Source organism: Echinops telfairi, unplaced genomic scaffold (genome assembly GCF_000313985.2).
Source record: "Echinops telfairi isolate 266 unplaced genomic scaffold, ASM31398v2 ScPeMD7_60;HRSCAF=208, whole genome shotgun sequence".
Lineage (NCBI taxonomy): Eukaryota > Metazoa > Chordata > Mammalia > Afrosoricida > Tenrecidae > Echinops > Echinops telfairi.
This window is the reverse complement of record NW_022103958.1, coordinates 34,139,041-34,164,742: the sequence shown is the minus strand read 5'-3', so window position 1 is coordinate 34,164,742 and position 25,702 is coordinate 34,139,041. Positions and strand designations below refer to the sequence as shown.

The following is a 25,702-nucleotide window of genomic DNA, read 5'->3' as shown; positions in this document are numbered from 1 at the left end:
ATAGGCCCAGAAATCACTGGCAGAGATAGGAAGTGATGGGGTTGTAACAGAGTCCTAAAATATCAGAACTGGAAGGAACTCTGGATTTCTATTTTAGCCCCTCCATTTTACAGACGGGAGAACTAAAGCCCTGTGGAGGGCAATTCCTTGAAAGTATAGCAGGTTATTACAAAAAGCACTTGTGCAATACTTTCTTGAAGCTGAGCTCTGGCCTGCGTGCTTTCTCTGCACTAACTCCTTTGACCCTCGCCACAATCCTAGGAAGCAGGTACTGCGACTCTCTCCAGTGTAGAGATGAGGGGAAGGAGGCACAGAGGGCTTAAGGACCTGGTCCGAGTCCACACAGATAGGGTAGCAAATGGAAGCCTGGTCTGGCTCCGTGCAGGCCGGCACTGTGAGGGAGAAGGTTAGGCTCTTTAATGTAGTGTGAAACGGAGATGGTCATCTTGTGGAAGATTGTCCACTTGTGGAAGCAAGGAGAAGGCTTCTTGAAAGAATTACTCATAGGCCTGATTATAAAAACACTGCGCTTGGCTGTCCAGAGACCCCTACGAGAAAGCTTCAGTGAACCCAAGATTGGGGATCCACCAGATGATCCTAAGTAGCCAAGAGAGACAAGGCACTGGGGGCTACGAGCAGAGGTCTATGTTTCCAGAGAAAGAACCACGCCACGAGGAAAGGACTTGGTGTAAGGGATTTACTCAAAGAAGATAGAGCAGGCCAGTCTACTCTTGCTCTTGTGCCAGGCTTTCTAGCCAAGATGCACCAGCCTGTGAGGTCTTGATGTTCTCATATGCTACTTTCCAAGGCAAGGAAGATAGTACCTCAAAAAGATGTTCAATGATGGGATTTAAAATAGACATTTCAAAGGGCTTCCAGTAAATCCTTGGCCAACCAAAGATTTCTATTTCCCAGAACTTTCCCGGAAACTTCCTCTCACCATGAGCACGCGCGCGCGCACATACACACACACACACACACACACACACACACACACACACACTGGCCACTCCAATTCTGCCTCATTAGTTTCAGCATGAACACACGTTTCAGTATTAAAAACTACTTACCAATAACTGCTAGATTATGCTCTGAGCCACAAGAGATCTGAAAACAAAAGAAAATAAGTCCCATTAGAGAAATTCTTAAAGTAGAGCAATATTTCAACCAGTTGATTTAGTGACCATGAATTTTCTCATATCTATCTATCTATCTATCTATCTATCTATCTATCTATCTATCTATCTATCTATCTATCTATCTAATTATCTATCTATCTGAGATCTTTAGAGAAGAAGTGGCAAGGGACCCCACAGACAACGGTCACAACTGCAGTTACAACACGGATCACAACTGTGATCTCTACACAACTGTGTAGAGAGAAAAGTTGAGAAAAAGTGTTGACTGGAAATACCCCAAGATATGAAAGCAGTTATCTTTAGGCAGTGAGGTCACCAATGAATTTTTTTTTAATCCCAAAAGATGAAAGATTTCAAAAACAGAACTGAAAAGAGGATCACTCTCATCTAGACCGGAAAAGGAATGAGCAAAGAATTCCGTGGGAACAGACTCATCCAAGGGGAGGGGCTTGCTTTTCCTCAGATGCCACTCTCCCTCCCGCCCTCCACCCTCCAGCCACACAAACTGCCGCAGTTCCTGAGCACAGGCTGTTCCTCTGCCCAAGATGCCCTCTCCTCGCCTGCCTCCCTAGAAACGTCTATGCCTCCTTTAAAATCTCACCTCCCAGGGCCACTGAGATGCTTTCCCAGTCACCTCTGGGTAGACCCAGGCACTCCCTTACCATGTGTCTCATCTGACCCCCGGCCTAACAACTCTCTGGCTGCGTGCTAACCCACTAGAGGACATGTGTCTTGCGAGCAGGACCGAGGCTCATTCAGCTCTGTGGTGCTCAGACGGATCCTACAAGGGCTGGAACTCCGATAACAGCTGTGAAATGTAAGCACGGAGGAACAAACAACATGCCTAGAACAAATACCTAACACATACAAAGACATTTGTTTGAGGTTTGGATTCTAGTGTTTCCATTCAGTGAGACATGTGTCTTGCCTTTCAGTCTCCACATGTCCCCAATGCTGCCAGGAGGATGGCACTGGGAACATCCAAGCACAACTAGTTCCCCGCGTACTAATTAAAAGCAACTCCAGACTTTGGAGAAGCATCCTGTGAGGTGCATGCTCACTTGAGCTCATGCTAAGAGGAAGACATCAGGAACTCATGCCCACCGTAAAAGGAGCCACTGAGGCCCAGAGGGGGGACATGATTTGCCTCGGGTCTCAGAGAAAGTCTTTGGCTCTTCTGATGCTCACAAAAATTCCTTTCTTGGTGCTATAGCCTCTCACTCTGTCTCAGTGAAAACCACCTGAAGGCGTGCTCAAAGGTCCCTGGCCGTTAAGTTAAGGTAGCATATTCCCCCAAAGATAAAGTCTTCACCTGCCCGCTCCAAGTCTGGAGGCCAGGGAGAAGATGGTCCTGCACTCTGTGCCTGTAGCTCGTACTCAGAGGATGACAGGTTGTTGAGACAGGCTCGCATGGCAACAAATAAAGAAACCCCAGAGCTTTCTGATGAATGGGGAAAGAACAAGAAGAAATATTTCTGAAGGAGAATCAAACTTAGCACCATTATAATCAAGTTTTCCAAACACGCGCTTTTTGGAAAGGGAACCTGGTCGAACTGAAGAGCCCGCTTTGTTCCTGGCTTGTGCCAGACACTTACTTACGTAACTGTGCACTCATTTAGCCCTCGTTACAAATTTCCAAAGGAACTGTTATTGTACCAAACCAAAGTTCAGTTAAGCGTTGCATGTGATACTCAATATTATCATCACTATGTTGGTTATTAAGTATTGGCTAATTGCCTGTCACTATGTTAGGTATTAGGATTGTTGAGAGCCAGTAACGGTCTCTGCTTCCCCCAGAACCCCCAGTCTAGGGGAGACCTGCAGGTAGATACCTAGCATTTTGAGGGCTGATATAAGATAGGAATGAGAAAAACGCCATAGAAACATTCTGGGAAGCACAATTATGACGGTGGGACAGCTTTTCTTCTATTCTCTCTGGTCCACGCAGCTTTAACTATAGCGATAGCAGCAAGACTGGTAGGGATGACAGGTCCCAGGAATCGAGGACTCATGTTCGTGAGCTATCATGCCAGGGCACTTTATAAATATTTAAATCATCAAAATAACCTCTTCAGGCACTTTCAGAGAAAAGGAAACTAAGGCTCATTGACAGGATAAGCTACTAGCTCGTTAAGTGGAAGCCTTAAGCCATTATAGCCCAGGTCTACAAGATTTCCAAGCTAACGCTCATCACGCTACATCATGTAATCGCTATTACTAAGAAACAAAGTTCTTTCATTTTATAGCAGGCAGAGAGAGAAAGGGCCTGCCTCTGGCTGCCTCTGTTCATTCCAGGGCTAGTGAGAGAAGGGCTGACCAACCTTGAGGACCAGGGGCTTCTGGAAACAAGCCATTGACAAATGCCAGCATCAGGCAGCAGATGCTGCTCTGAATTAATGAGTGCGACAGTGATGAATGGGTTTGCTCAAGGCTATGTAGAGCTTGAAGCTCAATGTGTCCCACTCCTTTCTGCTGCCTGAGCATTGGCACGGAGGTCAGGAGATTGAACACCACACCACAGGCCACAATATCCCAGGGATGCACTCCCGCAACGAGATTCTATCAACGACCATTTGCTTCATATCGCTGCTGTCAACATCCACCCACCGCCCAGCTGAAGGCAGTTTTCAGAAGACTCCGCTAACAATGGCAGCGTGCCCAGGAGAAAGAGACCCAGAGCCAAGAACCCAGGTGAGTCCTCCGCTTCCTGGCATGTAACCTCTCGAGCCTTGGCACGCTTGGATGTTAAAAGAAGTTAACAGGGTCTGTCCAACCTGCCTTACAGGTCTACTAGAAGACAAATGAGATGCTCTACCCCCTCACAGCCACGCATTGCGTCTTTCTAATGGACAAAGCTGGCTATGTGTGCCGGATTCAGAAGCTTCCACAGCTCCTCAGCACTGACAGGGCCAAGTTTCAACTCCCTAGGAAAGCCCTCATGAGGAGGGCTCACACTTCTCTGGCTGCTTCTGCTCCTGAACCATCAGCCCCTCAACATATATTCACTCCGCTTTGTTCATTCAGGCCACATTTCTTACATTTCCTTTGGAAACCTAGGGACATTTTAGGCTTTTAGGCATGCTATTCCTCTGTCTGAACTTCTCTTTCTCCCACCACCTAGCTAGCTAATTCCCTCGAATCATTTGACCTTGCTCAAGCATCCCCTCCTGGTCAAGTATTGCCTGACTCTTCCAGGCCAAGCTAGCTGTACCCGCCCGGGCTGCTCCCACAGGACCATGTATCATTGCTATTGTCACCCCTGTGCATGCTCTAGGCTCTCTGCTTTCCAGGCATTTCTGCCCCACAGTCCAAGAGCAGGGCATGAGGAGGTATGGGGGACCCAAGCGAAAGATAAGGGGCCATGGGCAAGTGAATGATACCAAAGCAAGTGCATGTAGGGGCGAGGGCACCCCAGTCCAATTGGAGGCAGGCACAGCGAGGCCGGTTAGGGAGGCTCACTTCAAGCACAGAGTGTGGAGACACTCGGACCCGGAAGCAGCACAGCAGAACTGTCCCAGGAACTGCACAGCCACACACAGAGGACCAGCCACGAAGTCAGTGCCAGGAAAGCAGTCTCGTGGCAGGATAGCCAGTTCCAGCTCACCAGCAAAGACCTGCAAGGGGGGGGGGAGGGTGGAACACGGCTGGCTGGAGAACTGGTTCACTGCTGCCCAGGCACAAGCAGGGTCTTCTTTGTTCAACCGCCTTCTAAACGCCCACCAGCTTCCTGCCATCAGTTCTGTGAAGGAGAGAGCCGCAGCTCCTTAGGGGGCTGGGTCTGGAAATAGCAGCAGGTAGGTTCCGAAAGGGTAAGAACAGGCGGGTGGGTCGGTGGCCGGTAAATATGTGCTGGAAGCATCCATGCGTTAAATGGATGAACAACTCTATAAATCGGCAAAAATAAAGGATCGGGAAAATACTCGCCAACCTTGGCGTGGGAGAGCCCTTCAGAGGTCAGCAGTACCGAGCTGTACCATATTGAGTACTGATGACCAAAGAGCTGGCTAACTGCTTCGCCTCTATGACCACACTTAAACTGAGTACAAACCCTGAGGGTGTCTCTTGGTGCAATCACTTTACAAAGGAGGCGAATGGGGTTCAGAGAGAGCGAGAAGAGAGAGAGGAACTTGCCCAATGTCACACAGCTAGTCAGGTGAGACCGGTCAGAACTCTGTGATAGGAGGCAAGTGCTCTGCTCTCAGTGGTTTTCTCCTTCTTCGTGTGGAGGGAGGAAATCCACTGCCCTTCTTCCTGACCTTTGGCAACTCTGTGCTGATCAAGGGATTTTCAGCAGGAAGGACCTGAGACTTAGAAGACAGACGCCACCTTGCTCGGGCACCCTGTGCCTCTGGAGGTTGTTCCACGGCTCTCTCTGTCAACAAAGTCTTGTCCCCCTGCCCTCCCCATGGACGCTACCCCTTCACAAGAGAACGCCACCTGGTCATCTGCCATCATCTGAGGCTTCACATCAGGATGAACACATCAGAGTGGGGTGGAGAGAGGACACCGGCATGCAACCAGGACTCAGGGGAAGCGGGTCACCCAAGGAGAGCATGTGGGCCCGGTAGGCTGCATGGGCGGCACCTTCCGCTGAACAAAAAAAACCACCACAACCAAGGGGACCATAAAGGACTCAGTGGTCCATTGCACCTACTGATTGGCTCCCACCCCAGTGCCAACGGGCCCAGGCGCCCATAGATGCTATGGCAACAGAGCAGGAGCAGAGGCACATGAGGGCTGGGGGGTGGGGCGGCCAATCTGGGGCCACAACAGAGGGCTTGGCTGGCCAGGCACCACCTGGAAGCCTGGATCCCTGTGGCAGCAAGTCCTTTGCAGGCACAGCCTGCTGAGTGCTCAGGGCAGTTGCAGACAGGCAGCGGGAGCAGGTTGCTGCCCAACCTCCCGCTGGCCCATGGGTGACATGGGCGCCTCCCTCCTCCTTTGCTAGAACTCTGCCCAAGCACGGTCGCCATCTGTGTAAACTCTGGGGCAGCAACAAGAATATCCAAATCTGTTAGAGAAACAAGCAAATTGCAACCCAGCGAGTGAGCCAATGGGGTTTTTACCCCTAGGCGGCCCAGTTGCTGGCTTCTGGAAGTGCCTAGCTTTACCAAGATACTTTTTTTTAACTCCATGTGCTTAGAGCTAGAATTTTTTATTGAGGCCTGCTTGTCAAGGGAGGCCAAAAAGATGAGCATGGGGTAGGCATGGGGTGGGTCCAGGTATCAGCTCTAGAGGTACTAAAGTCCAACCATGGGCTCCATCCATCCCCCACCTGTATGCCCAGGGTGATGAACCCATTCTCTGGGTGAAGCCAATCTGTTTTCTTTTAAAGCACATATTATACCTAAGGCAATAAGCTTTAAACTAGATTCTACTACCTACTCAGGCTGAAGGGGGTAAAAGGAAAGACAGTTCAGATTTGGTAGCTCCTGGACTGCCAGGTATATGACACGATAGACATTTTGCCTATATGGGCTCACATCCTCACAGCTACCTGAGAAGTAGGAATCTGTCTCTCTCTCTCTCTCCACACACACCTAGAGGGTTTAAGTCACTGCCCTGGGTTACCCTAGGTCAACCCAAGGCTGCTTTGGTCCCAAGTCTGAGAACGTAACCAGCACACACCGCCTCCTCCTCTTCTGACCCTTGTACCAGAGTGCACCAGCCAGTAAGACTTAAACTCTCAGGTGGTAGCTCCCAGGCCCTTTTCTTGATCTTCCACCCACCCTTAAGTTTAGTCTGTCTCCAGGTCCTGTTCATTTTGCCTTCTCAGACTTTTAAATCCACCCTTGATTTCCAGGGGCTACCATCTTAGTCTGTGGAACCCTGGTGGCACTGTTGGGTATTGAACTGCTAACTCCAAGGTCAGTAGTTCAAACCTACCAGTCGCCCTATGGGTGGAAAATGAGGTTATGTGCTTCTGTAAAGATAAACAGCCTCAGAAACCCCACAGAGCAGTGGTTCTCAAGCTTCCTAATGCTGCGACCCTTTAATACAGTTCCTCATGTGGTGGTGACCCCTTCCCTAATTATAAAATTATTTTCATTGCTACTTCATAACTGTAATTTTGCTACTGTTATGAATTGGGCAACCCCTGTGAAAGGGTCGTTCAACCCCCAAAGGGGTCAAGACCCACAGGTTGAGAACCGCTGCTACAGAGGGCCACATGAGTCAGAATCGCCTCAATGCGCGTGATAATCCTCTTGGTCCAATTCCTCTCACTCCAGCCTGGACTCTTTAAAGTGACTTAAATGATATCATCCCCTTCTCTCCATCATATGATCTTTCTTTCTTTCAAATTGTAAATTGCCATAGTCTTAACGACTTAAAGTTCTTCACTTCTACCTTGAAAGCTTCAAACTTCCTGTTATACTTGATTTCTCACATCTTCCCTACATAAACCCTTGAGGCTAGCAAGCCAAGACGATGCTCTGTCCCTGGAAAATCTCTTTTTTATATCATCATTTTCATCAAGCACCCTTTTCTATGCTGGCCCAAATCCAATGGACACCACAGGCCTGCAGGAAGCCCCCAGATTGTCTCAGTCTCCTGGGAGACCTGCCTCTGCTCAATTCCTACCTCCTGCCTTGACCGTGGTTCCCTTTATCTTCGAGTGAGTTTAGAATAGCGGTTACCTCTGGGTGGGTATATTTGAGGCTAACTTGGGTAATTATCTAGGCACATAGCAATGTAAAAATTCACTGACTTGACCATTCAAGATTTGTGCATGTTACTGTATGTAAGTTATACTTTGGCAAAACAGAACAGAAAGAAAAAATTCAAAAGAAAACAATTGTGGGGTTTTTGTTTTGTGTTGTTTTTAAAGTGCAGCCTTCTATCATGGATTGATGTGTGTCCCCCTGGATAGATATGTTGAGGCCATAACCCCTAGTATCAGGGAACATGACCTGGTTTGGAAATAGAGACTTTGGAGAGGGAAATATGGTCTCATCAGTTAACATGTAAATCACGCATGTTGTGTGGTCCTGATCCAATCTGAGGATAGCTGATTCTTGGACTGCGGCAGGGACAGTACAAGTTCAAACCCAGAACATCTTGTGTCAGAAAGGTTTTAAACTCAAAGAATGATGGGAGCATGTCAAATGGATCCAGAGGTCAATTTAAAAGGGTTCCCACTGGCCAAATAAGGGGCAATTAAGACAAAATAAATCTTGGTACAAATGGATTTTAAACCAGAGAGGAAATATGAACCTGTGAACCAGTCTATATCAGTATTTATCATTAGGTGAGTAAATAAATGGAGTGGGCTCCTTCCTCACAGTAGAGTTTACAGTGAAACTAGAAGGTGACCATTTTGCAATGGTACCACCATGGTAGTGGTTGGAAAGGAAGCATCAAGGGATGCTGAAACTGACTGGGTTAAGGCTATATGAGTATGTATCTAACCAAAGAATGCATGTTGAACATAAGGGGGAAAGAGTAGAGTCCCCCTTTGCCTTGGGGAAACGTGGGGTACACCAGCTCCACCAGGATCAAGGGCAGCATCACTGCACAGGGACACATGGAAAGCATTTGGTTCCTGATGCACTATCTTCACTGGGAAGAAAATGGCATCTTTTGTGTGACAGCCATACAAAGCCTGATGCACAGCCCGAATCTATTAATAAAGACCATCAGACAGACACAGGCTGAGGGTATTGTTCACATAACTGCTCGGTCATCTTCAAAAATGTCTAGGTTATGAAAGCCCGGGAAGAGCTGAGGAACCGTCCCAGACTGAAGGAGACGTGGAAAACATGGCAATGAATTGCTACTGGACCCTTTTGGTAAGAAGGGCATTGTTGGGACAATTATTTACACTTCATGTCTGTAGGTTGCTTGGTAGTACTATCTTGATATTAACTCCCTGATTGGGTGCAGGATAGCACTGATGAAACACACAACTATCCTCTAGTTCTTTGGTGCTTCCTTCACACCACTATCATGACCTCAATTCTACCTTACAAATCGGATTAGACCAGAACATGCACACTGCTACAGATGAGAGCCCACAACACAGGGAATCCAGGATAGATAAACCCCTCAGGGCCAACAATGAGAGTAAAGATACCAGGAGGGCTAGGGGAGGGTGAGGGGGTGGAAGGGGGAATTGATCACAAAGATGGACCTAGAACCCCCTCCCAGGGGGATGAACAACAGAGAAGTGGGTGAGGGGCAACAGAGGCCACTGTAATATAAGAAAATAATCATCTATAACTTATCAAGGATTCATGAGGGAAGGAGAGTGGGGGAGAGGGGAGCTGATATCAGGGGCTCAAGTAGGAAGAGAATGCTTTGAAAATGATGATGGCAGCTTTTTTGCAAATGTGACTGACACAACGGATGAATGTATAGATTGTGATAAGAGATGTAAGAGCCCCCAATAAAAGTATTTAATAAAGCATTTAAAAACTCCTTGATTTTGACAGTGTCCTGAGGTTTTGTGGGAGGTTGTTCTAGTTTGAAGGGAAATGTGCAGTGAAGTTCAGAGGCAGTAAGGCATCATGCCTGCAGCTTGCTCTCATATGATTCAGGAAAAATTATTTCTTAGAACTACTACGACAACTTTTCTGTGCAACAATATTTCAAAATAAAAAGGGAAAACTATACTGTGGCTTGTAACATGAGCACAATAGGCTTTGCTGCCTATAAAAATTATTTGAGAATACAGAATGTGCTTTCTCAATCTTCCCACATCCTGTATCCCCTGGAAGTTCTGACGGACTCCAGGGCTAGACCGTTCTCTCCCTCTATACATGAACCCTGACCTACAGGAAAACATCTGGTGTACACCGAAGACGAGGGTCTCTATCTCTGACCTGTCAGCTTCTGACAAACAGACCGAATAAATGTGCTTATTAAACAGACAGGACTCGTAGAGCAGGGAGAGGCAACCAGTCCACGGCAGGAGATGCTTCAGTCTCAAAGAGATGAACGATGAAAATAAACAGATTATCATTTAAAATGTACATTCCCAAACGTAGGTTCAAAGAGCAAGTAGTACAATGGCACTGAATTATACATGTAGAAGTTGTTGAACTGGAGAATGTTTTGTTGCGTATATTTTTTGCCAAAATTGAAAAAAAGAGTAACAATGAGAACACGAAAGAAGAAAATGTTATAAAATGGATTGTGGTAATGATTGTACAACTCTTCTTGATATGATCGAGCTATTGCATTGTATGATATGTGGATGAAGTGCCAATAAAAATGTTTGAAAGAAAAGTAAGTAGCAGGGGTGCAGGATTGTGAGGAGTTACTGAACAGCACTACTTGGGGGAGAGGGGCTTCCAGGTATAATTTGAGTCAGCAGTGAGACATGGCCTCTCAAAGAATAAGACCCCAAACAGCATAAGTAGAATTACACTGTTCACAAAAATGAACGGCTATGCCAATGTTCCCTGTGCTCGATATACTTCATCCAGAATACAGCAGACAATGCTGACCTCTTCTACCCCCACTTGTAGATATATGATCATGACGAGATGAAAATAAATAGAAGAGTACGCCATCGAGAAACCAAGTCAGATAGTGAACAACAGATGTTTGCCTGGAAAAAAGAGAGAGAGAAAGATTCATGGAGAATTAGTGGACTTTCATGTGGAAACTAGTTCTGTATAGATCCAGATAACAAAATCTTGTGTTAGCAACAGGAAGCATGGTTTAGTATGCACAAGAACCTCTACAGCACGGAGCTGTCCTGAAATGGAGTGGGCCACCTCAGAAGGTAGCAAGCTCTGAAGCACTGAAAATATTTAAGTGACCAGGTGACTGCCACTCAGGGTTAGTTATTAAAATCTTCTCCATTTCGGAGTTTGTACTCAAGTCTTGTGTTGATCAGCTGCTACTGCCCCAAGCATTTCTTCTAAATGGCAATATCCCTTGGTCTCCGTGTTTGTCTCATAAGATTTTATCTCCAAAATGAGAGAAAATACTGACCAAAATATTTGCATATAAGTGATGTCGGCACTAAGATTTCACCAAGAACCCCGCGAGGTTAAAAGGCATACAACTTCCCAGAATCTCTACTAGACACGACTGTAAAGTTAGGACACAAGTTAAGACCTAGTAACATTTAGAGATAAAAGCATCTCGGAAGAGGACAGAACATAAAAACAGTACACATAAAAACTGTAGTGACTGCCTAATGTCCCCAATTCTTACCCTTTTTGATGTCCCCATTTTCGGCCATGACTTTTGAAGAGTGCTCTCACTCTGGGTGCAGTTTTCTGCACCACTCCTTTCCCCTGGACTCAGCCATGTGACCTTCTTTGGCGATGGAGAGTTAACTAATGTGACACAATCAGAGCGGGAAAAAGCATTTATTTACTTCTGCTCATTTTTTTTTTTTTTTTTACTTCTGCTCATTTTTGCTCTCTGTCACTGTCCCCAGAACTTGTCAGGGCTAGCCTGCTGGAGGAAGAGGGGTAGGCTGAGCCACCTCAGCTGCCCTAGAGACCAGCCGCCACCCAGCCATGTAAGCAAGTTCTGCCAAGACCACGACCTGAAGAACCACCTGCTGAAGCACAGACTCCTGTACGAGCACCTCCTTGGTGTTTTCAGCCAAACAGTTATGGGTGGCAGCAGGGAACGGATTAAAAAAAACATAGCTAACGTTTGTCTAACAGAGAACAGTTCGTAAAGTAGATGCACTGTCACTGTCCTCCAGCCAGGATTAGCAGCAACATATCGGTTGTTGTACAAAGGGGTTTATGACTTGCCACAGTGAAGATTCAGAGGCTAGTCCAAAGTCTGACATTTGAAAGATCTTTGGCATGTGGTCTACACTTTCTTTTTCTTTTCTAATCGTTTTATTAGGGGCTCATACAACTCTTATCACAATCCATACATACATCAATTGTGTAAAGCACATTTGTACATTCATTGCCCTCATCATTCTCAAAACATTTGCTCTTCACTTAAGCCCTTGGCATCAGCTCCTCATTTTTTTACTTTCTAAGCTATAGCTTCTTCATTGTGAAATGGGTATTGTAATACTTGCCTTGAGGTGTCCTGGTGGCACAGTGGCTAAGCACTTGGCTGCTAGCCAAAGGCCAATGGTTCAAACCCACTCACTATACCACGGAAGAAGGACGTGGCAGCCTGCTTCCATCACAGCCTGGGGAAGCGTACAAGGCAATCCGCTCTGTGCTCTACGGTTGCCATGAGCTGGAATTGACTCATCAACAGTGAGTTTGGACTCTTTTTGTCTGGTTTATAAAATCAGACCCTTGGAAAACATGCCTGTATATAACATAAATGCTAGCCGTTTAAATTATCATGCCTTTAAATACTGTTCAGAAAGGCTCCCCTGCATTGAGGCTATTTCATATATCAGTGAGTTCCACAGCTACTGAGCTCTGTTCAAGCGACTGCTATCCATGCGTAGAAAGGTCTTGTGTGCACGCTTCACCCGCACACAGTACAATGAGTGTAGTCAGGTCTGCAAGGGCTGCATGGATGAGTGAGTCAGAAGGTCAGCAGCTGGTCATGTCAGCGTATTAAAGTGGACAGGCTACCGTCATTCCAATCAGTGTTCCTTCCCAGGCACAGAGAGAGAGGAGAACTAAATCTCTTCCTCAAGTCCCCCACCACGCAGTCAGAGAAATGGCTGCAGCCTTAATTCTGGCCCTGCTCAGCATGGCTTGGAATGATGGCTTTCTGGGCACCCCCACTGCTCTTCCCCAATCTCTACCTGGGCTCTGTCAAAATGGTCATCCTCAATACATGTGGATTATTTCACTCCCCAAAGTCCTGAATCTGGAATGTAAGAACTTTCATGGTTCTTACATGATAAATGGAAAAAGAGTCGTGCGGCATTAGTTGTAGAAAAGAGCATCAGAAGAACTATTGTGAAGCACAATGCTGTCAGAGATATGATAATACCCACACGCCTACAAGTTAGACCAGTTAATGACTATTATTCAAATGTATGCACGAATCACTAAGGCCAAAGATGAAGAAATGGAGCATTTTTACCAACTTCTGCAGTCTGAAATTGATCAAACATGCCATCCTGATGCATTGATAATTACTAATGATTCAAATACAAAAGTTGGAAACAAAGGAGGAGTGCTAGTTGGGAAATGACGGTGGTGTCTTAAATAGTATCAGAGATTACGGGATAGAATTTGTGAGACTAAATGACTTACTTGTTATAAATTCCTCTTTTCAACATAAGCTGTGACTGTAGGAGGCCTAATGGCATTGTGAGCTATTAGTTGGGCTGCTAACGACAAAGTCATTGGGTCAAACCCACAGCTGTTCTGCCGATGAGGCTTTCTGCTCCCATAAAGATTTACAGCCTCAGCAACCCACAGGGGGCGCTTCTGTTCTGTTCTACAGGGTCATTGTGCGCCAGGATTGGCCTGATGGCAGTTGAGGTGGCTTTGGTTATTGGATCAAAGACTACAGTCTTAAGTATGGATTATACCTCGCCATAAAGAAATCAAAAATCCTCACATCTCGACCAATATGGAAAATCACAATAAGCAGAGGGAATACTGAAGTTGACAAGGATTTCATTTTATTTGAATCTACAATCAACGTCCATGGAAGCAGGAGTCAAGAAATCAAATAGCAAACTCTCTTGGGTAAATCTTGTACAAACGCTCTCTTTAAAGTGTCATGCAGAAAAGAGGAAGGCCTTGAAGACTAGATGCTCATTATGAAACCATGCGCATCCTTAAAGCCTCGTGCACAGGGAAAGCTGGACAGTAAGGATGACTGAAAAATAACTGGTGCCTTTGAAATATGGGGTCGGCGAAGAATACTGACTGCAGCACGGACAGCTAGAAGAACAAACAAATCTGTCTGGGACGAAGTCTAGCCCAGTGAACCTTAGAAGCAAGAATGGCAAGAACTCATCTCGTAGACCGGATATGTTATCAGGGGGGACCAGTCAGTTGCTAAAGAAGAACATGATGCTTGATAAAGTAAAGAGTCAGCAAAAAAGAGGCAGAACCCTTCGGGAGACAGACTGACACAGTAACTGCAACGATGGGCTCAGAGTAAGGACTGTGAGACAGTGCAGGGCCAGCCAGAGTTTCATTCTGTTAGACTTTGGGTTGCTATGAGTTGAAACCGACTCCGTAGCACCGAACAGCAACATGAGCCGGCCCCATCTAGCTTTCCCCCAGTGGACTTATCCACAGTTACTGTGCCCCAGCCTTGTGAGCTCCTCACACACAGCATCTCACCAGCCCCACACTTACCAGCTTAGCTCAGGCTGTACCCTCAGCTCAAGGCAGCCTTCCCAGTCATTAAGAAAAGGAGAGAGGGAGGAGGGAGAGAAGAGGAAATGGAAAAGCATCCCTAACATTCACTGACAACTAAGCCCCTTCCTAGGAGCTGTATGCAGATTAATTCATCAGATCATCATTGTGTGCGTTAGAAATTGAGGAACTGAGAGTTTAAACACCTTGGCCAAAAACACCCAGTCAATGAGTAGCCAAGCTATTCTGGAAGCAATTGCTCTCTTCTCTGAGCCCTGCTACAGAAATAGAGCTTACCCCTCTTATTACTAAGTGGGTGGCACATCCATTTATATAGAGTATGGCCTCTATGTAAGAGGACCACCTTTCATTAATCTCTGTAGTCTTAGACCTTACGCAGGCCCATGCACACAGTAGGTCCTAACCAGATGTTCATTACATTGAAATCACCATCTGTGTGCCTCCCACAGCTCTCAGCACAACACTCAGCAAAGTGTAGGTCTTTTGGAAAGGCTAGATAGATGGAGTTGATCTCTGAACTTCCGCAGCTCCTTGCCCCGGGTGTTGTGACTGTTTTGAGCTCTATAAAAAATTGTTGGATTCTGAGCCCAGAGGTCCTTCAGATGTTTAGAATTTGAGTCATTGGCTAACTAGAATGGCCTCCCAAAACATAGCAGGTAGACCCACAGGCCTAAGGAAAACTTCTTGGGTGAGACTCCCAGGAAAGTGGGCCCCAAGTGTATGGCAGGGATGGGGGGCAGGGTGTCCAAACGGCATAGCTCCTTCCTTTTTAATTTTATCTAAACTCCAATTATATAGCAAAACAAGCCAAGAGACAGTCCGACTCAGAGGCATTTGTGCACGAGCCTAAGAATTCTGCCTCTGCTGTAGATATACGGCAGAGCTGGGTGGGGCATTGATAGACACGGGCCAGGGGTGTCTAAACACAGCGCCTAAGAGACCCATGAGGGTGATCCTTGACCTCCTCACACTAAGGATCACATTTGGTCTGTCTCGTGAAAACAAAACCAACAGAGCCCAAATGAGGCTGGATCTTTCTGCTTTATGCATTCATCAAGAATGGGGATAAGATGTGACAGAAAGATCAAAGCTATCATAGCAAGTATGACAATGAATACAGCACGAAGAGTGATGAAGGTATCTTACAGCTGACTGGTGCCAGGCTGACAGACTTCCTTTCCTGGGGCAGCCCCAGAGCCAGCAGATATATTCATGAGTGCTACTGTCCTGGGCTGCTTGCTAGAATCCCACCTGCGACTTTGTGTCCAGTTCCCAGCTGAGAACTCATCAGAAACGAATGACTCCTTGATCCACTATTGTGACTGCTGCTTTTCTGGTCCAAGGCAAAAAGCTGTGGACCATTCGGTTCTGTGCTAGGCTCTACACAGAATAATGTTTAAATAAGCACACACACACACACACGCACAGGTTAGAAAAGCATTATACGCTTATTATATAAAATCATAATAAAAAATTAAAGCTACCTATATGTAAGGAGCCCTGGTGGCACAGGGGTTACAAGTTGGGCTGCGATCTACAAGGTCAGTGATTCAAAACCACCAGCAGCTCCCAGGGAGATAGATGGGGCTTTCTACTCCCGTAAACAGTTACCATTTCGGAAACTCACAGGGGCAGTTCCACTCTGTCCTATAGTGTCACTATGAGTCAGCAGTGAATTTTGTTTTGTTTTATATGTATTTGTATGTGTGTGAATAAGATACAATGTCAGAAACAGTTTTTACATCATGCCTTTGGTATTTAGCATGTTAGGTTTCTCATGTCCTTATCACTATTAAGCATGTGATTTTTATTGATTGTCTAGTATCACAGAGATGTGCCTTAATTATTTCATTACCATCAGGTACCTGGGTTGTTACTAATGTTTTGCAATTACTATAAATTATGTTGTGAACATTCTTCAACAAAATCTTTATGTGCATCTTGATAAAAATTTCATGGGTTGTTTGCAATTTAAAGCTATTATAAATAAAGGTAGTATAAATATTCATTTGCAAATCTTTATACAGACATAGCTTTCATGTGGGTGACTATCTCTGAGGGTGATGGCTGGGTCCTATTGTAGGTGTGAGATTCGCTTTCTGAGAAATCACTGGCCTGGATGCTGAAGCAGGAGGAGCCTGGTGGCGTAGTGGTTCGCGTTGGACTGCTGACTGTGAGGTCAGGGACGGGGTGGCAGTGAGTTTTCGTTCTGAAGCGGCTGTACCATCTTTCCCCACGAGCACAGGATGAGAGGTGCTGTTGTTCCACAGCCTTGTCAGCGCTCGGTATGATCAACTTTAAAGAATAGACAATGCAAACGTGCGTAGTGGTATCTCATTTGGGTTCTCTTTTACACGGATGCTCCCCTAACAACTAACATATGGCGTTGGTGGGTAAGGGCTAAACTACTAACAAGTTTGGAGCATCAAACCCACCTACAGCTCCATGCAGGAAAGATGAGGCTGTCTGCTCCCATACAGATTTACAACTGCAGTAGTCCTTTAAGGAGGGCTAGGGGTCAGAATTGGCTTGGTGACAGTGGGTTAACATAGCTCTACACTGATATATGGGGTTGACATATAGGTCTACACTGGCTTATGTTCAGGTTTACTGCCCGTTTTTAATTTGGATTATTTGTATCTGTGCTACTGAGGATTTTTAAAAAGCCTTTCCATACTCTAGATATGCTATTATTATAAGACGTGATTTGCAAGCATTTTTTACCCCCTGTGGTTTTTTGGGTGTTTTTTTTTTCCATTCTCCTAATAGTGTCTGGCAGAGCAAAAAAAATTTCATTTGGACAAAATCCAATTTATCTTTCTCTTTTTTTCTCCCTGTTCTCATATGGCTTGTGCTTTTGGGGTCATGGCTAGGAAATCTTTAAGTAAAGGTCGCCAAAGTTCCTCCAATGTCCTCCAGAAGTTCTGGGGTCCACCTTTGGGTCATTCATTTTGAATTTGTTTGTAAACACGGTATGTGGCATGGCTCACTTCCCTTTTTCATTCCTCGACAACAATATTCAATTGCTGCCACATAATTTGTTGAAAAGAGGAGACTTTCTCCTCAGAATCGCCTTTGTACTTTTGTAGAAAGTCAACCAGCCTTAGATGTGCAGGTCTGTTTCCAGACTACTACTCTTTCCATTGGCCTGGGTGGATCCCCTGGTGCCAGTGTCATGTTTACATTTTGTCTTTTTAAATCGTTTTATTGGGGGCTCTTACAGCTCTTATCATAATCCAGACATACATCCATTGTGGCAAGCACATGTGTATATATGTTGCCATTGTCATTTTCAAAACATTTTCTTTCTACTTGAGGCCTTGATATCAGCTCCTAATTTCTCCCCTCCCCCAGCCTCCCTCCGTCATGAGCCCTTGATGATTTTTTTTTTCATATCTTACACCAACTACTGTATCCCTTCACCCACTTTTCTGTGGTCTATCCTCCTGGGAAGGGGTTATATGTAGATCATTGTAATCGGTTCTTCCTCCTTTTTCCCCCTACCTTCCCCTTACCATCCTGGTATCGCTACTCTCATTATTGGTCCTGAGGGGTTTATCTGTCCTGGATTCCCTGTGTTGCCAGCTCTTATTTGTACCAGTGTACTTGCTCTGATCTAGCTGGATTTTTAAGGTAGAATTGGGGTCATGACAGTGGGGCGGGGGGAGGGGGAGCAATAAAGCACTAGAGAAAAGTTGTATGTTTCATTGGTGCTTTACTGCACCCTGCCTGGCTCATCTCCTCCCCGTGACCCTTCTGTAAGGGGATGTCCAATTGTCTACAGATGGTCTACTCCGCACTCCCCATCATCCAGATTGATATGATTTTTAGTTTTGGATCTTTGATGTCTGATACCTGATTGCTTTGACACCTCATGATCACACAGGCTGGTGTGCTTCTTCCATGTGGACTTTGTTGCTTTTCAGCTAGATGGTCGCTTGTTTATCTTCAAGCCTTTAAGACCCCAAATGCTCAGTCTTTTGATAGCTGGGCACCATAAGCTTTCTTCACCACATTTGCTTATACACTCATTTTGTCTTCAGCGATCATGTCAGGAAAGGTGAGCATCACAGAATACCAGATTATTAAAACAAAGTATTCTTGTGTTGAGGGAGTACTTGAGTGGAGGCTCAATGTTCATCTGCTGCTTTAATACTTAACATAGAAATATATGTACATAGATCTATTTCCCTATCGTTACATATAAATATATTTACATGTGTATGCCTATATTAGACCATTCTTTCTTCTATTTCACTTTACTTTTCTCTTGTCCTACTATCATGTTTGGCCTTCATTGGGTTTTGGCAATTCCCTTCAGCTAAAAAGCCCTTGATCAAGCCCCACCATGTATCCTATACCCTCCTCACCATCAATTTTAGATCACTTGTTGTTCCCTTGTCCCTGGGTTTGTTGATAACCTCTTTCCTTTCACCCGCCTCCCCTCTCCCGTGCCCACCTCCCCCTAAGGAACCGTCAGTCCTGTTGTTTTCTCCTCTGGATTGTTTATCCCACCTATCTTATCTAGATAACCATGCAGAAACAATATTAAGCACAAAAACAAGACAAAGCAAAACAAAACAAAAGCCTATAAATAGTTTCAGGTCTGTTTGTTGACCTTTAGGAGTGTTTTCCAGTCGAGTCTGATGGGGTGCCATGTCCTGGCCCCAAAGTCCATTTTTGGTATTCCCCCAGGGGCTTCATTGCTTTGCCCCCTTGCTGCTCTGTTGCACGCCCTTAGCGTTTCACCCCAGTGCGGTGGGGTCAGATCAGGCACAATTTCTGCACTCCAGTGTTGTCCCCACGTCTTGTCTCCTGGTGAGGCCGGCCCTAAGGTCCTTTCTGTGCATTGGCTGCTCTGAGAAGGAATGTCATCTGCGGGGCTTGGTGGGCCAGGATGTGTTCCACTCTCCCTCCTTCCCTCTTCGTTTGCTCTTGTATTCTCTGATCAGACCCGCCCCTCTCCCTGAGCTGTAGCTTCAGTGCTGTCCTCTGAAATGCATTCTTCGGGGAGGGGGGGGGGAGGTGCACATAGTTGGGATTGGGGCCAGCCCCACATTTTGTCTTTTCAAAATAACTTTTTCAAAGTTATTTCAGCTATTCTACATCTTTCGTATTTCACAGGAATTTTAGAAATCAGCTTGTTAATCTCTACAAAAATGTTTTAAATAAGATTGCCTTGAGTCTTTGAATCAATTTGGAGAAGTCCTTTCCTAACAACATTGAGTCTTCGTATACATGAACACAACATTTCTCTCCACTCATTTAGAACCATTTCTTTCAGTAATTTTTGTTTTCATTTTACACATCTTGTACCTCTTTTGTCAGATTTAAGCTTTAGTTCTTCATTTTTATGCTATTATAAGGACTGTGCTTTAAATTTTAATTTCTATTTATTGTTAGAATTTGTTTTGTATATTCTTATTTTGTATATTGTTTTGTATATTCTTATAATCTTTGTATATTTTTATATTCAATATTTTGTATATTGTTTTGTATATTCTTATATCCTTGCCATATACTAAACTCATTTATTTTTATTAGAAGCTCTATTGTAGATTCTATAAGATACCTTATTTAGACAATTATGTTGCCAATAAATAAAAACCATCTTACTTTTTTCTTTCAATTTTTTTTCTTGAATTATGGCACTGGCTAAAATGCAGTGGTGAACCTCCAGTCCAGTGTTGAACAGAAACCAGGAGAGGCAATCTCCTTGAGTTTTTCCTGATCTTAGGGGGGAGCATTCAGTTTTCCATCAGTAAGTACCATGTTAGCTATCGATGAATGCCGTGTGATTTTAGTGTTAAGAGTTAGACAGATTACATGGAAATTAAGGAGAAAAGGGTGGGAAAGAGAATGGGGTTTTACGCTTACCCAGAGCGTTCTTATTTCTAACGTTCTTCATTCTTTCCGAGGATCTCATCTAGCTGGTGTCCTTTTCCTTGTTTCCAAAGACCCTTCTTTGTAATTTCTCATAGTGCAAGTCTGCTGGTGAAAAATTCCTGTTTGTTTATTTCACTCTGAAAATATCTTTATTTTGCTTCCATTCACTGGGCATAGGATTCTGGGTTGATAATATGAAAATGCTTCATCCTTTTCTGGCTCCCACGGTCTCTGGTGACAAGCCGGACAGTGATTGGATCACGGTTCTTCACGTGTATTTGGTTCTCCTTCAGACGCTTCCAACAGCTCGCTGCCCTGGGCTTCCCACAGTGCCATGGCGTGGGCTTCTTGGCATTCGTCATGCTTGGCATTGTTCTAGAACCTTGTATCGAACATTTTCAGACTGGGGAAACATTCAATCATTGTTTCTTCAATACTTTTCTCTATTACTTCCTTCCTCATCTTGTTTTATATATGCATGTTTCATATATAGGCACACTCACATCTCACAGATGTGATATAATCTAACAGAGAATAACTGTTCTGACCCACCCCCACTACCAGCAAGTCGAGTCTGCCTCACTAACCACCTTACACAGGATTCTGAGGCTGTCTATCTTTGTGGGAGCGGATGTTGCTGTTTTCCATCAAGTTGGTTACCACTCATTATGACCCTGTGTAACACAGAATAAAACATTTCTTGGTCCTGTGCCATCCTCATGATTTTTCTTCTGCTTGAGGCCATAGATATAGCCACTGTGTCCATCTATATTGTTGAAGGTCTTCCTGTCTGTTGCCTTGTTACTTTACCAAGCATGAGGTTCATCTCCAGGGACTGGTCTCTCCTGACAACATGTCCAAAGGATGTAAAAACTAGTCTCCCTGTCCTTGCCTCTAAGGATCATTCTGGTTGTACTTCTTCCAAGACAGATTTGCTTGTTCTTTTGGCACTCCATGGTACTTTCAATATGCTTTGCCAGCACCGTAATTCAAATGAATCAACTCTTTCTTTGATCTTCTTTATTCAATGTCCAACTTTCACATGGATATGAAGTGATTGAAAATACTGTGGCTTGGATCAGGCACATCTTAATCCTCAAAGTAACATCCTTGCTTTTCAATGCTTTAAAGAGATCTTGTGCAGATTTGCCAAAGGCAAAGCATTGTTTGATCTCTTGACTGCTGTTTCCATGAGCACTGATTATGGGGCCAAGCAAGATGAAATCCATGACCATTTCAGTCATTTCTGTTTACCATGATGTTACCTACTGGTCCACTTGTGAGGATTGTGGGTTTATTTACATTGAGTAGTAATCCATGCTGAAGGCTGCAATCCTTGATCTTCATCAGCCAGTGCTTCAAGTCCTCCTCACTTCCAGCAAGCAAGGTTGTGTCATCTCCACATTGAAGTCTTGTTAACAGCCTCCCTCTAATGCTGGTACTGCATTCTTCATAGTTTCTCTGATTATTTGCTCTGCATACAGATTGAATAAGTCTGGTGAGAGGATACAACCTTGACATACACCTTTCCTGATTTTAAACCATGCAGTATGCCCTTGTTCTGTTCACACAATTGCCTCTTGATCCATATAATAGTTCTGTATGAGAACAATGTAGTATTCCAGGATTCCCACTCTTCTCATGGCTATTCATAATCTGTTATATGGTCCACACATTCAAATGGCTTAGCATAGTCAATAAAATACAAGTAAACATCTTTCTGATATTATTTACTTTCACCCAAGATATATATGACATCAGCAAGGCTATCCACTGCTTCAACCATTGTTGGATGATCTTCAGCAAAACTTTATTTGCATGTGATATTAATGATATGGCTATAATTTGAGCCTTCTGTTGAGTCACCTGTCTTTGGCAGGAGCACAAATATGGGTTTGTCAGTTGGCCAAGTAGCTGTTTTCCAAATTTCCTGGCCTAGATCAATGATTGCTTCCAGGGCTTCATCAGCTTTTTGGAACTTTTCAATTGGCATTCCGTCAATTCTTGGAGACTTGTAGTTGGCTGCTGCTTCCTGTGCAGCTGGGACTTCTTCATTCAGTACCTCTGGTTGTTCCTCATATGCTACCTCTTGAAAAGGCTTAATGCCGACTAGTTCTTTTTGATACAGTGACTGTATTCTCTCCATCTTCTTTCGATGTTTCCTGAATCATTCAATATTTTTCCCATAGAATATTTCAATGTTGCAACTCCAGGTTTTAAATTTCCCCCCCCAGTTCTTTCAATTTAAGATATGCTGAGTGTGTTCTTCCCTTTGGGTTTTTAACTCTAGGTCTTTGCACATAGGATTCAAGCTGCCATTTGAAATGCTATGTTCCGCTCTTTGACGTCATCATTTCTTCCATGTGCCTTAGCTACATTATGGTTAAAAGCAAGTTCCAGAGTCTCTCTGACATCCACGTGGCTCTTTTCTTTCTTCCCTGTCTTTATAATGACCTTTGCTTTCTTTGTAAGGGGTGTCCTTGATGTCTTCCAACAGCTCCGTATTCAATGCACCAAACCTGTTCTTGAAATTAAGGTGGGACAGACTAGTATTTGGGTTCTCATCAACCTGTTTGAATTTTCTTCACCTTCAACATAAACTTACATACTCCACACTGCTGAGTGACTGATGGTCTGTTCCAGACAGCCTAGTTTTAGTTTGTAATATTGAGCTTCTCCACTGGCTCTTCACAGAGGTAGCCCTTTTGTCTTCCGTATATTCCATCTGGAGAAGTCCATGATTATGATTGCAAGTTTGATCCATTTCAGACCGAAGACATTGGTAGAATTCTCCACCTTCTTCGTCACTAGCTTTGGTGCATGGTGCATAAATTTGGATAATAGTTGTGTTGACTGGATTTGTTTGAATACAGATAGATTATATCCTTTCATGGACAGCACTGTCCTTCAAGGTAGATCTTGAAATTTCATTTTTGTCTATGAATCCAATGCTATTCCTCTTGGCTGTGTTATCCATAGCATAGGAAATCATATGATTTTTCTGATTCAAAATGGCCAATACCGGTTCATTTCAGCTTACTGATGCCTAGAATATTGATCTTTACGTGTTCCACTTCATTTTTTACAACTTCCAAATTTCGATTATTAATTGATGTTTACAGCTGTTCCTTCTTGCTTAGCGTTACACCACATCAGCCAGGGCGGTCTCGAAGGCTTTGCTCCCACTGGCTTGGCTGCAGCCACATCATTGTGCTCGACTTCTCTTTGAGAAGGCAGCTCTTTTTCAGTCATATTCTGAATGCAGGGGGTGGGGTGGGGCGGAGCATCTTCTGGCACATGTTGGGTTTTTTTAGTGCCTGACAAGGTTTTGTTTCTATCCAAAGGTTTTCAGTGGCTAATTCCTCAGGAGTGGGCAATCTACTCCTTCTTTGTAGTCTGTTCTTAGTCTGGAAGCTCTGCTGAAGCCTGTTCACTGTGGATGACTCTGCTGGGTCACCACCTGTCTGTCAGTTTGTCATACTGTGGTGGCTTCTGTGTTGCTGGAAGCTACATCTCCAGCATGTCAAATGTCAGCAGGGTCACCCAAAGTGAACAAGTTTCAGCAGAGATTCTAGACAAGAGCAGAATCCTCACCTTTTCCCTGCAAAGCAGCTGGTAGGTTTGAACAACTGATTTTATGGTTAGCAGTCTAACACCTACCCAACAGGACTACAGGGTTCCTAGGACATTCATCTCAGTAGAATTTGGAGTATATATTTTACATGTGGCCATCCCTTCTAACAGAGTCTCTCTACTTATAAACCAAATCCCATACCCACTGCCATCAAGTCAACCTTGACTCACAGTGACCCTAGATAGGCCGAGTAAACCTACTCCCTAGGGTTTCTAGGACTGTGGATCTCCACAGGAGCTGCCAGCCTTCATTCTTCTCCTTCAGTGTAGCTGGTGGGTTTGAAACACTGGCCTCTCGTTTAACAAGCTAACAGTTAACCCACAGTACCACTCGGGTTCCCTTACCTATTTACAGTAGCTAAAAACCATCCTAATTTTTCTATTTGATCAGGAGTCTGGATGGTGTAGTAGGTTACACATTAGGCTGCTAACCCCAAGGTCAGCAGTTTGAAACCACCAGCTGCTCCTTGGGAGAAAGATGAGGCTTTCTGCTTCTGGAAAGATTTACAGCCTTGGAAACCCACAGGGGCAGTTCTCCCTTGTCCTACAGGATCGCTGAATCAGAATCAACTTGATAGCCATGAGAGTATCTTCAACTGCATTTATTATTAAACTGAAACCTGCCCTTCATTCTCTTATATCCCTTTTAGTTTGCTGAGTCATAGAGAGTCCAGTGACCCAACCTTGGAGGGCTGGCATGGAAATATGATGCGTTTTTGGCCCTCCAAGTGCTGTCAACTACAAACCTTCCGACAAATATGTTTTGTGCTCATGTCAGTATCAGCCACCAGGTACCCCTCTCACATATAACCGGTCTACCTATGTACGTGGGAGCACACGCTGGGGAGATGGACTGAGGAAACACGGAGTGGCACAGACGGTACTTCAGAAATTCGAAGTTGAACAGGGTCCGCTTGAGGGCTTCCTTCAGCTGGGCCGCCAAAGGCAGCTGGAGTTTGTTGAACAGAGAGGAAAGGCAGAAGGGAGTTAGGGATGTGGCAGTAATGGTAAGATCACTGAGCACAGAGGTGAAATAGATGACTCCCTGGCATCTACGATGCAACCTGCATAAATCTGAACTCACCTTCTACCATCCCGCTCCACCCAGTTCCTCTTCCTGGTCTTCCTCTTTCTGCCATCACCATCCTGGTATCACCCAGGCACCTTGGCATCTTCTTAGATCCTCCCTCTCACTCCCCACATCCGGCCAGTCACCATGTCCTCTAATTGTGCTCCTTCCCCCTTCTCTTCTCATGCCGCCCTCCTCTCCATCCTCACCACCACTGTGCTATTTCAGGCCCTCCGGACATCTGCACTGGACGATTGCAATCGCTTCTTGATTATTTCCTCTCGCTGATGTTTTGCCTTCTCTCCAACTCACTGGGTGCCCAGGGAAACCTTTCCAAATCTCGGCTCTCACTAGCAACTCCCCTCCCCAAGACCTACTAATGGCTACACCTGTACCCTATACCTACACAGCAAACTGGGAGTCCGTGAGCCAGACATCTAACATAGCTACTGAGAGGCGCAGGTCACCTTTGCAGCCTTACAACTCAGTACTTCTTACCCCACAGAACCCAGGGCTCCAAAGTGGCCCATTCGGGCTCCAAAGTGGCCCATTCACTGGGGCTTTCTGGGGACACTGCATGCATTTCCCCCTTGGGCCTCTGCCAGTGCCTCCTTCCCTGTCCCTCCCCTCATTCCTCCTGCAAAATACCATGTACCCCTCACATCCAGCAGAAATCTACCCCCCCATGAAGTCTTCTCTAATGCTCAGTGTGTGTGTCCGGGCGGTGGGTGAGGGGG

General features: G+C 45.0%; 1 protein-coding gene across 3 annotated transcripts in view; it reads right to left on the bottom strand.

Moving 5' to 3' along the window:
* The window catches only part of SERGEF (secretion regulating guanine nucleotide exchange factor), a 250,436-nt gene that overhangs the window by 81,430 nt on the left and 143,304 nt on the right, over nt 1-25,702 (bottom strand). For all 3 annotated transcript variants that reach the window (XM_004711623.3, XM_045291045.1, XM_045291046.1), the window contains one exon: nt 1,071-1,107. In XM_004711623.3, the coding sequence (XP_004711680.2) occupies nt 1,071-1,107 (37 nt within the window). The remainder of the gene's footprint in view (nt 1-1,070; nt 1,108-25,702) is intronic.